Here is a 13,012-nt window from a genome sequence, read left to right on the forward strand (position 1 = left end):
AAAGTTTGCCCTTAAATATGATACCTAACATACCCTTGTTTAACTTGTAGAGGACCACTCATTGACCATGCTCCTCTTAGGGTTATAGTTTTGCCCTTTTCTCTAGTAATTGTGTTAGACCAACTTGTGCTTTCATGTACCCAATGATAAGTAAAATGTGGATATGGAAAGATAACAAAGATGGTAATTTTCTTTTAAGGTTTTTATTTATTTATTGAGAGAGAGGCAGTGAGAGAGAGCATGAGCAAGGAGAAGGTCAGAGGGAGAAGCAGACTCCCTGTGAAGCTGGGAGCCCGATGTGGGACTCGATCCCGGGACTCCAGGATCATGACCTGAGCCGAAGGCAGTCATCCAAACAACTGAGCCACCCAGGCGTCCCAAAGATGATAATTTTTAATGTAATTTTTTCTTAATCCAAAATCCCACATGTAATTACACTAAATGTCAAATACTAAATTATCTGTTACAGTGAAATTATTAAAGTAATAAATATATAGCTTCTGAAAAGATCCTCTTCAAAGAAAAACACTGGTATAGAAATGTCTGAAATGAAAACATTTGCCTCCTCATCATTTTACAGACATCCCTGAGAGAAGGATAATTATTTAATCATCATTTCCTAGGGTTGAGGTGCTGTGGAACCCTTCCAACCTCCTCAGCCCTGAGCTTATCATACATAAACTTCAACATTTGAGGAGGCGCTGGAGGCTACCAGGCCATGGAGAGAAATTCCTCATGTGCTAGAAAGAATCAGCAGGACATAACAACCTTGTTCACCAAGGAAATAGTCTTTGCTCCAGAAGGTAGAGAACATAGGCTCCTCTTGGTTTGCTGAACTGACCATCTAAAATATTAGAGGCTTTGTCTTTAAACATTCATTTCTTTTTTTCAGATAGGTGGCCCAAGACTTCAAGATCCATCAGCCTATGACCCCACTGAATAGTGACATTTCTGTGTCACTTATAGGACAGCTAGGTTATCCTGTCAAAGATCCTGACTGATCAAAGATCAGTCTGACTAGAAGGTCAAGAAGAAATGCTCTCACGTACATTCTGATATTGTGTGTGTAGATGCTGTCCATTAGATAAAGCTGAGAACTTTATGAAAAGCATTTTCAGACTCAATCCAGAGCAAAAGACACACTCTCCTGGTCTGAGTTTTTCTTTATGTCTCAAATGTGTGTTGGAAGCTTTTCTTACTGCTTTACTGATAATACCCTGGCAGTGAATGAGTTTCCAGAGAATGGGTGAAGTAGGTACCAGTTCGATGACACAAACACCAGGAGAACATCTACAACAACTTGTGTGTGCATTTCTGCCCTGGGACTTCACCTCATTCACTGTCACTGTCTCCTAAGAGTGACAAGCCAAAGGAAAAAGTCCCTTTTTTAACAGAAAAAGAGAAAATCTTCCCATGTGTGTTTTTAAATCTTACCCTCTTGGGTTTCTAACAAACTCTAGTCTTTCATTTAGCCTGTTCTGAGCTTCTGGAAAGAGCAACATGACTTTTCTCCTAGAAGATCTTACACTATTAGGCTGGTGAGAAAATGTCCAGAAGATGTTCAGAAGTTGGGAGATGAGGCAGTGATGGGAAGGTAGAAAGGGGTGGCAAACGAGAGAATGGATCTTGTCTGGATGTAAAATTGGCATAAGACAAAATTAGAGTGATGTAAGATCAGTAAGAAATGCCCAGAAGTAGGATTCTAAAGCCAATATTCCTTAAGTCTGAACATATCCAAGAAGAGAGAAGGCTAGCCAAATAGCATTCCTATGAGTAGGCCACACAACTGCCACAAGAAAGAGTTACAGATCCACTTTAGGGAGTTACAGATAGAATAAACTAGTGGTCTAAAGCTGGGTTTCCCAAGAAATAAACAGAAAGGCCCATAAGGAAATCACTGCATGGTCAATGAAAGGAATGGAAGCATTCTTGGTCCAAGGCAAATGATAAAGAAGATTTCTTGGTTTGGAGAAGGAGCTGGATTCAGAAAAGCAATTAAATAGAGTTGGGTAAAGAAGCAAGAAAGAAGGTCATAAGAAAATCTCTTTAGAGAGAGGTAAACCAAGAAACAGACTCTTAACTGTAGAGAACAAACTGATGGTTACCAGAGGAGAGGGGATGGGGAGAGGGAGTTTAAATGGGTGATGGGGATTAGGGAGGGCTCTGTGAGGAGCACTGAGTATTGCATGTAAGTGAGGAATCACTAAATACTACAATGGAAACTAACATTACACTGTATGTCAACTAACTGGAATTTAAATAGAAACTTGAAAGAAAAAAAGGTCTCTCTTAGGAGTAATTTGGTGAAGAGAGTAGAGCAAGAGGACAAGGTGATCTGAGAAAGGACACACTGAGATCCACACACTGGACTGACCTTGATGGATCTCTGTGAGACAATGGCATCACCTCTGACAACCACAACTCTCTTATAAAGTGATTTATATTTCTTCATACCCCACCATCTAACACATTATCTGGTATATAGTATATACTCACTAAATGAATCAATTACCCTGTAAATTGACACAACGAATCTGCAAAGCCAAAGAAATTGTGAATTTCATGCTAGTCAAGACATTGAAGTAACAATTTTGAAAAAAGACAAGCAAACTGTAATATGATTTGTAATACACTCTCTAAGGTATAGAAGAAACATGACCTCAGAAGCCTGTAGCCAAGCAGCTGCCCAGCAAGAGAAATGAGGGAAGAAAACCAATTCCATATAACATTCTAAGTTTAAGAGCATACTTCCAGAGACTTTCCATGTTGCAAAATTTTCCAAACTGCAAATCTCTTTCCTAGACAGTAGGCAAATACTATTCTTCCAAATGTCACTACGGTTGAAAATGTATATCCATAGGAGTTCCAACATCATTATTGACAATGATATAACAAATTTGAGACTTTGGGCAACGGATTTTGTCAGAAATCAGCTCACGGCGAACAAGCCAATAATTACGTTCTTTTCAGGTAATGGACTGGTGGTCCATGCAGGTTTGGGAAGATGAAGACCCACTCTTTTGGGTAAACTCTTTTCCAAACTCTTCTCAGTCATTCAAAAAAAGAAAAATAAACAAACAAACAAACAAAAAACCCACACAGGGTCCCCAGAGTAAAGGAATACTTGGCAATCCACTCTCTCTTCCTCTTCTTTTCTTTGTTTATAAGAGGATTTTCAAGTGCCCGATACTAAGCTTCATATCATATAGGGATGACTTACCCAACTATAGAGACCTTTGTCTACTGCTGTACCAGACACACATGTGTTTGCCTGATTGTCATTACCCTCTACATGAGTAAAATCCATGCAAAGTAAATTACAATAGTGACAGGCAAAATAATGAGTAAGTTGTAATTGAAAAAATTGCTCTTCCAAGAGATATTTTAAATAGGCATCTTATGAAATGAAAACATTGTGGTAGGGGCTGGGGTTAGCCCTTTCTACAGCTGGGATGAGTTTCCCCGTTCCTCTGCATGGGAAATTAGGTAGAAATAACTGGCAGAGTCAGAAGGCCAAAGCCAAAGCACATGTCCCATCTGGGGGTGTGAGCAGCAGCCACATTCTTTCCACTGCTGGAAGCACCTTCCAATGATCCCTCCTCACACAGTGAATGTTTTACCAACTTGTTTTTTACCCTTCAAATGTGTAGCCGGGCTCCAGACCACTAGTTTTTTGGGCGGGGAGGAGGAGGGAGAAGGAAGTTGTTGTTCTTTTGTTGTCATTTTTGTTTTGCTTTGTTTTGTTATTTTGTTGTTCTTGTTGCTTTTGCTGGTGTTTCCTTAAAAGACAGAGGAGGTACAAAACCCATAGACAAATCCATATGATGCTTTAAAATGGCTGGTTTTTCTGTTCAGATTTTATACCAAAGGAAAAAAGAATAAGAAAAATATGTGTAGTCTCCAGGTTCATAAAGTACAGAACTCTACCAAAAGTAAAATTTAAAAAACCCCACACTCCCACGTGTTAATGCCTTCGGGTGGATCTGACGTAACTCTCTCAGGTAGAGTTGATGAAGTGAACAGATGGCAGAAAGGAAATATTTTTAAATTATTCACTAACTGCCAAGAGTTGGGGTCGGAGCGTGATGGGGGTGAGCAGAGCTTTCTCCAGCTACTAAGCCTGCTCCGTGCCCTCTGTGCCACCCCTGTTGTTATTAGGTAAGCAACTACAGCCTAATCCCACCACGCAGCAAGCCACCTGCGCTCCTCTGCCAAACGATTCCCTCCTGAAGTGCTGAGTTCAGAAACCACAGGGGCAAAGAGTCATTCCTCCCCATTTCTCATCCTCCAGCTGCAGACTTGATTTAAGCTGTTATTTTGAAGAAAGGACCCTTTGATCATACAAGTTTATGAAATTTAAAAGATAATCTATGGGAGAAGAACACTCCAAGGATATATTGTGATATTTTAAATGGACAATCAATAGGTAATAAAAAGAAAATATCCCCCTCAGGGGTAGTACAAACTGAGATTGGTTTTAGGAGAAGACTTGTGCCTGGAAATGGAATCGTTTCATTCCAAGGATAATCTCAAAGCAAGTTTAGAGCCCAGAGGAATACAGTTCTTCCCTAGGAGACAGAAAGTTTATGCTACGGGCAGTTGTTCAGCTGGGTATTATGGGCATTACATAACTTACTTGCATTGTGGAAAAAAAAAGGAAAGGAAATTGTAAAATCGAGTTCAAGGCTGAGAAGAGTTAAATCCACTAATCTAATTATGGTGTTTATGATCTAGTATTATTTTCTTAGCAGCCTCAACCTTTCATTCATTTTTACGATGTGGAATCCTGACAAGAGGACACTTATTCCGTAAGGTTTTGCCAGCTATGGGCAGAACAGAATCGAAGCTCCTAGACTGCTAGCAGACTTCCAGTGTCCAGGATCCCTTCGGAAGTTGGGCTGGGGTCGGCCAATAATTTCCGTATCGGTAGAATCCACTGTGTTCCTCTGGGATGCAAACAGATCAGCAAGGTCCTTCTAATTAGCGCTCTGTAATAATGAGTCATCTTGTGCACAATTGATAGGGAGCCACAAACCGTTGCTCTCTTTAAAGAAATGAGCTGAGGCTGACATCTACAGAGTGACATGTCATTTGAATAAAACAACAGGTGTCTGAATTTTCTGAAGAGGACTAATCCCTCTAAAATTGAATAAATAGAGCTCTTCACACCTGCCACTTTCAAAGTGAAGTTGGGAGTCCTTCTCCCTTTATAGAATGCTCCAATACATTAATATTTAACTTTTTCTCACCAAAACCATGTTATGCTCTCTAAATAAAAGCTCCCTGGGCTTCGCCTTGGCTTCCTGCCTTTGTTTAGCTAAGCTGGCATTCCATAAACTCGGATCAATTTGTCAAATGTATTTTGGCTTGAACTGAAATAATTAACAGCGTTCTGAAGGTACGGCAGAGAACAGTCTCTAGAGTTCCTCACAAGGGCCTGCTCTATCAAATCTTTCCCTTTTGGATCCTTATTATCTAAAGGAACTGGAATGTAATTGATGCTTTTACACTGTTACATTTTCTTCAATATAAAAAGCAAGAAGTATGTTGATTTCCTCAAGTGTCATGCTGACAGAAATAACATTCACCAGGAGAACATGCAGTTCAGTATCAAATCGACGAACAATATGGATTAACCAAAGGCAGTGCGGAAGGAATCAGACATGATATAACTGAAGGTGTAAATGAGCTGAATTCATTCTTTCGGGCAGATATCGAAGGGCAAACTTCTGCTTCTAAGAAGCCTCTTTAGGTAGCTCCCAAGAATGTGACCTTTCTCTGAGCCCCTAGGAGTAACCTCCTAGCAGCTACGAACAGTTTGGCCTAGGGGGGATGTGTCAGTCTATGGAGGGGAAATACAGAGTCCAGTATGTGGCAGGCAACAGGGGATGCTGAGAAAAGGGAGTGGCAGGCTGGTCCACGGACCCAAGGCTGGGGGAAGCACGCTCAGAGCTGCCTAAGCTTCCTCCAGCAGAGCCAATGGTTTTAGCCATTCACTAATTCAACAAGCACCTTCCCTTGGGTCAGGAATGGACAGGATTGCAGGTCACTTGGCCATGTACACTCCTACCTGCACACCCACACATTTGTGGTTTAGGATTGAGGACTCCCCCACTTCTGGGACAGATGCTAACTAAGAAAACAGTCTTTCTCACAGATGTGAAACTGCACATTACTGGCTGAGCTGGAAGAAACACTGACAGTTCCAAACTGGACATCAAGGGTCTACCATTGCAACAAAACAAGAGAAAGAGGAGGTTATTTGGAGAGCACAAATACTGTTCTGGACGAGGAAGTCAGCAGATTGCAAGACTGCTGTGAGTGGCACTGAACTTCAAAGCTCCATGGTGTGCAAATTTCTCCTGCTCTTTTGTGCCATCTTGGAGGTGTCCCCTTGGAACCCAAGTGAGTGGGCATGAGGCCACACCTGTAGTCCCAACACTTGGCCACCTCCGCGGAAGAAGCAGAGCTCTTGGGTGGTGTGGCTGTGCGGGCTGGTGAGGCAGAGGAGAGAGCCAGAGGGACACAGAAGCCCACCTGCTTTGGTTGTCACTTTCAAGAGGTAGCCATCCAGGTCGATATGGAACTGCGGCGCCTGGCAGGGCAGCGCGATGCGCGAGCCGTTCCAGCGCACGGTCAGGTGCTGCTGGAGGCTGACAGTGCTGGCGCCCAGCACCAAGTCCACCGACTTGGTCCAAGAGAAGGAGCGGGTCCTGCGTGCGTCATTCTTCACCAGAACCTGAAAGGGCGAGGCAGGGGAGGAGCAGTCTTTTGTCAAAACGTACTGACACGTCCCCTGAAAGTTAAATGTCCGTCCGTCAAAAGTGTTGTAGTGGGGATCTCCGAATACCGTGCAAACGCCGGGCTCTGCGGATGAGTGAGAGACAAAAGCAGGTCATAAACCGAGCGCAGGATTCAAAAAGACATCAGAGGTCCCTGCAATATTAACCTGGATGGGGGCACCTGCCAGGTAAGGGAGGGCCTTAGCAGAGATGCACTAGTGGAAATCAACTTAAAACAAAAAATACGTTTGGTTGTTTTAAAAGTCTGTGCCAAACGTCCTAGGACGGGCAATACTTTGGCTGCTCTTATACTGAAAAGTTATTCATAACTCTTTGAAAGTTTTAAGCCATCTCTATTTTGAAGCCTTCATATGCCTCTATGGTCTTTATTTTAAGGGTTAGAGAAATGAAACTAAGATAATTTCATAAACAGAACTGGCCTTACTTCATAACCCATATAAACAAAAACCAAAAATGAATAAAAGGCAACAACGTAAATGACAATACAGGAAAACAATAGTATTATTTCCATTTAACAGATATAAAAAAATATGGAAATATGGTATTCTCAGTGTTACTCATTTTTTAAGGTATTGTATTCAACACCATGTACTTACTAAGGACAAATAAATAGAATTGCCAAATAGACACATACCTAATACCATTAGGAAATAAAGTAGTGACAAAATCAATAGTTTCTATGTTTTTTACATGTGCAAGATTCCTATATTTTGGTCTGTTTATCAAAATCCAAGATTGGATAAAAATAAATCATAAAACCCATCATATAATAAATTAAGAAATTCCAAAGCATTCATCACTTCAAAGTACTATTTATTCAAATATTTGTAAAACCCAGGCAAAGTCTGACACTGGGAGCACCTCAAAGATTGTTATAGAAAATTAAATATTTCTTTTTTTTAATTATATTTAGCAATGATTTGTTCTCCATGTAAATATATTTTATCTATTTTCGGGGAGGCATGAACAACCAGGAAATGAGGAATTCATTTAGATAAAGGAGCCCACATGATAAAAGAACTATAATAAAAAGATCAATTTCCAGTCATCACCAGCACAGGTTCAGATTATGAAACTATTCTATCAGCAACTGCTCAGAACATGTAAGAGAAGAATTAAAAGTTAACACAGAGGAAGGATGTGCCAATTTATTTGACAGGACCAGTGAGATCCAAGGAAAACATGTGTTTTTAATTTCTAAAGTGTTTGGAGAATAATGTTGTCTTATGTTACAATATATTATGTCATTTTATATGTCAAGTACATTTGACTCCATATAAATCACATGTATTTGGAATTTGGTAAATTAATTATTTGTTTTAAGCTTTCCTTGTCAGTATCTGATAGAGACTCAAAAAGATATAGTTTTTGGTGTGTAGGGTAGTTTCAATGAGCAAATGCTTTAAGGAATATGCAAAGGCACTACCTGGAGTAAGAGAGTGGAAGAAATGGGAGGGGGAGAGAAGTTCTGAGAGGTTAGCCACAAAATTTATTTTGCCCTTCATTGCTGTTCCCTTCTTGTCCTTCTCTTGATTGATTTTTTCCTTGTGATTCCAATTATACTCAGTTTGTTGCTTCACATGGGACCCCACCTCTAGCTTTCTAATCTTATATCCACCCCCTCTATCTAACCAATATATCCATTCCCCTCTATCTAACCACCCCATAATGTAAGTGCCAGTCCTTTCTCCATGTGATTGCTTTCAAAATTGTCCTATCACACATTTCCCTCACAGTCTAACAAAAGGAATCTTTCCCTGGCATGCAAATGGTATTTGTTTGGTTGACAAGGGAGTAAAGCTGTTCTTTGGGACACACTGAATGGCATCAGAAAAATTATAGTTCTGAGTTAATACTATAATGTGCCAGAAAAAGACTATTAACATGACCACCAGATGCACCAAATTCAAGAGAAGGGCTTTTTCAGAGTTCTTAACTCTGCATACTCAAGAAAATCCAAAATCTATCAAGGCTTTTGAGCTCTGAGCTTGAAACAGATGGACCTCAGCCCAGAAAGAGCAAGGCATTAATGAAGGAGCTGAGATACTCCTGAAGAGATCTCCTCTCAGCTGGGATCAGGAACAGGGAATGCCTACACCTTCTGCCCAGAGTCTGAAGTGGCAACCTTCCCCTTGTACCAAGGATAATCCATGGCTTCTCCTGGTTTTCTAACAACAACTGCATCCAAATTTTCATTAACAAAACCACTAATAGTTAGCACTTATCAAGAATTCATTATCAAGAATTCATTACCTAGCACTGTTCTACAAGCCTACTGTTCCTGGATACATCATTAGAAAATGGATATTTTGACGGTCTTAAAATTAAAATAGCTAAGCACTTGGTAGTAAATCCATAAAATAAACTATTACCTAGTCATTGAAAAAGTGTATGAATAATATTTGTGATTGAGGAAGCACTTATGACATAGTAAGTGAAAAATAGGAAAAAAAACTCTACCTACAGGATAATATTTTTCAAGATTTATTTATCTATTTAAGAGAGAGAGCATGGGCAGAGGAAGAGGGAGAGAGAGAAAATCTCCAGCCAACTCCCCGTTGAGCAGGGAGCCTGACACAGGACTCAATCTCATGACCCCGAGATCATGACCTGAACCAAAACTGAGAGTCGGACCCTCAGCCAACTGAGCCACCCAGGCACTCCTGTCTATCAGATAATCTTAACTGTTTTAAAATAAATGCACAAATACACACCCGAAAATTGTCAATTTCTTGGTGGCAGAACCATGAATGATTCTTTTTCTTCTTACTTTTGCTTTTCTGTTGTTTTTGCTGTGGTGGTTTTGTTCTTAAGAGTCAAAATGTGAGGGGCGCTTGGGTGGCTCAGTGGGTTAAACCTCTGCCTTCAGCTTAGGTCATGATCTCAGGATCCTGGGATCCAGCCCCACATCAGGCTCTCTGCTCAGGAGGGAGCCTTCTTCCCCCTCTCTCTGCCTGCCTCTCTGCCTACTTGTGATCTCTGTCTGTCAAATAAATAAATAAAATCTTAAAAAAAAAAGAGTCAAAATATGGGTATCTTTAGATAAGACCAGTTATATGACCAAGAAAATCCTCAAAGAAGCAAGAGAAAATACACTGCCTACAGTGGCCCTGGGGAAGCCTGAGCTTACTCATAGCTGGGCAGAAAGCAATGAGGGACATCAGGGAGACCAGGCTAGGGAAATCACATGTAACAGGGCTGTCAGCGAAGATATTTTGCAAGAGGCCCTAACTTGTCGAAGAAAGAGGTTTGGAGATCAGAATGATTTTTCTCTGTAACAGCAAGATAGAAGAGGCCAACAAAATTTCATGACTAGGAAGATGCTTGAGAATTATGTGTTATATTTGGGGACATTTATATCATGAGCTAAAATAATTTTGAAACCTTGGCCCTTTTTCCTGGCACCTCAAGTTCCCTGTGCCAGATCCTGCAGGAACAGTGAACACATGCACCAGAGAAATGGCTTGAAGTGAAAAATCTCAGGGTCATACAAATCTGCCTAACTGGAAAGGAAAAGAGCTAGAGAACACTTAAGGGACACAAAAGAATGTTGTAAACTCGTGTGTGTGTGTGTGTGTGTGTGCACGCGTGCACATGCACGCGCATTTTTCCAGCAGACCCATTGAAATGAGCTGCAGTCCAAAATGTCCAGATGTCCAGTCACACTCTTCTGGAAAGCTTGGAAGGATAGTCAGAACTAGACAAATGGACCGTTCTATAATTAATTTTGTTTGAGTATGTATAAGTCAAGAGGATAGAGAGAAAAATTCCAATTTACAAGTAGTGGTACGTTTTTTCATAGTCCTTTAAATCAAATCATCAAATGCCTTTTTGTTTTGGTTTGTTTTCCTTATATGTACACAATGTCTAAGCACAGAAAAAAAAATTAGAAGCATATAAACCCAAATATTAAGAGTAGTATTTTTTCTCTTAAGTAACGGAATTAAGTGTGACATATTTTTCCTTTTATTGTTTATGTGTATTTATAGTATTGTTTACATTACATTTAATTATTTACAATGTCTAGGTATACTTTTAGAATATGAATATTTTTCTTAAAAAATGAAAAATACTGGGCTAAAACACAGTGGTTTGACATTATATACTTTAATAAGACTGCTATGAGAATTAAGAGAGTCAGGATGCTTCTAAAAATGTAATTCTGATATTTTTCTCCTAACCTCATCAGGTACATGTATTTCTGCCATGAATATATTTATTTTAATGAAATGCCTTCCTTCCGAGAGCAGTGATTATTCCCAAAACCTCTGTCAAAGAAAATTAAGGGAAAATTATACAATTCCACGTTATAAAGAAAATAAGAGAAATCAAACAGACTCCAAACCCCCAACCCCAAAACACAACCAAACAACAACAGAAGAAGAAAAGTATCATTCATGGTTTTGTGACCAAGAAATAACCACTGTTTACAGTTTGGGGCTGGGTGTGTGTCTGCGTGTGTGCGTGTATGTGCATATGTGTTGTGTGTAGTTTAACACAGTTAAGATTATCTTGTACATGAAATTTTATTTCCTCTTCACTTAATATGTCATAAGATATCCCCCATCATTGAAATCACTTTGAAAAATAGAAAATGACTTCCGTCCTCAGTCTTTTACTTCTGCAAAGAGGATGGTCTCTCCTACTCATAGTACCATAGCACCACACAGATCAGCTTACGTCTGGAAACGTTCTAACCACAAGAAAGTCTATCAAATAAAAAAAAAAACAAAAAACAAAACAAAAAAAAAACACAGCTTTAAACCTTTCTCAACACAAATCACAGGAAAAGGTCCTGTGGGACTCTGGGTCACTGGGCCATGCAGGGAACCCCAGGTGGGTAAGATTCGCAATGATATGCCAAGTTTGAGTCAAGAACCAGGAAAGGCTGGGATTAGGCACACTGCCCTTAATACAAGCCCTGTACACGATGTAAGTCTCTGACGTAAAAAGGCTATGAGTGCCCCAGCAGGGACTGATCTTCTCCATGCAGGAGGCTCTGGCCACACACAGAGGAGTCCCTTACAGTTGTTGCCCTGTGGGACCTGAGGGCCAAGAGATGCTCCACTATGTGATACCTGGATTCCTAGAAGATTTTGCATTTTTGTCTTCTTAAGTAAAAATTTAATCTAACTTTACTGTGTGAATGGGGGAGGGGCAGAAGAGGGGTTATGGGTCTATTTCCACCAGTCTATAATTAACTAGATCTACATATCTACAAATCTACATATGAAAAACTCATTTTTAAAAAGTTGAGTGGAGATACCATTAAGAATGTAAATTTCTTCTTACATATTTTCCATATAGTCACCAACTCCAAACAGAAGAGCAAAGAAAGCAGCCCCTAACTTCAAGATATAATCTAAAATAAATCTAACTCCAATGTCATGGCTGATTTACGACCTCCCCAACTGGGCTCAGTGCTACCCTATCTCTCACCTTTGCTCCTGGGGGAGGAGAGAGATGCATGCACCTGTCCCACACTTCACAGTTTCCAGCACATGGATCCTTCACCTCCTGATTCAAAAGCTAACTCCCCATAGCACCTTCCCAAAGTCTCAGCCAAAGACATTTCTCTTCCCTCAAAATCCCAAAGGCAAAACTGACCATAGAGCTCAAACTGTCTGGGACAGTCTATTTCAAACACTCTATGCTATAGACACATGATATTTTTCAGTTTGAGGGTTAAAAATATTATCTCCAAACCCATCACAGGCTTATGATAAATCAATTTCCTCCCTAACTTATAGTTAGTATCCTTAACTCCTAAACCAGGCTTTAAACCCTTATATGTAAACTTGGTTCTTAGTGCCTGGCACCCTGCCCTGTGTATACATATATATTACATGGATTCATCTTTGCATTGCTCATAGCGATGCCTGCTCTCCCAAATATGAAGTACCTATAAATATTTGTTGAGTGAGTGGGTTAATTAATTAAAGAATACATTTTAGTAAAAAAAAAATGCCCACACTGAACTCACTAAAAGAGACATCTAGTGACTAGCAGACAGCAAGTTATCAAAAGGATTTCTTACTTAATCAGTTAACTAATTGGAGAATTAATTAATGCTCTCAGAAAAAGGAATTAAGGCTGCAGATGAAATTAAGTTTGCTCATCAGCTGAGCTGGAGATGGGGAGATTATCCTGGATAATCCAGGCAGGACAAACATCATCGTCCCCATAAACAAAAGAGAAAGGCAGGAAAA

At 40.0% G+C, this 13,012-nt stretch overlaps 1 protein-coding gene across 3 annotated transcripts in view; it reads right to left on the minus strand.

Annotated features, from left to right (window-relative positions):
* BMPER (BMP binding endothelial regulator) overlaps positions 1-13,012 on the minus strand; it is a 251,913-nt gene that overhangs the window by 78,939 nt on the left and 159,962 nt on the right. For 2 of the 3 annotated variants that reach the window (XM_059396591.1, XM_059396589.1), the window contains exon 12: positions 6,538-6,867. The exons of the other annotated variant lie outside the window; for it this stretch is intronic. In XM_059396591.1, the coding sequence (XP_059252574.1) occupies positions 6,538-6,867 (330 nt within the window). The remainder of the gene's footprint in view (positions 1-6,537; positions 6,868-13,012) is intronic. 3 annotated transcript variants of the gene reach the window in all.

Source organism: Mustela nigripes, chromosome 4 (genome assembly GCF_022355385.1).
Source record: "Mustela nigripes isolate SB6536 chromosome 4, MUSNIG.SB6536, whole genome shotgun sequence".
In the NCBI taxonomy this organism is placed as follows: Eukaryota; Metazoa; Chordata; class Mammalia; order Carnivora; family Mustelidae; genus Mustela; species Mustela nigripes.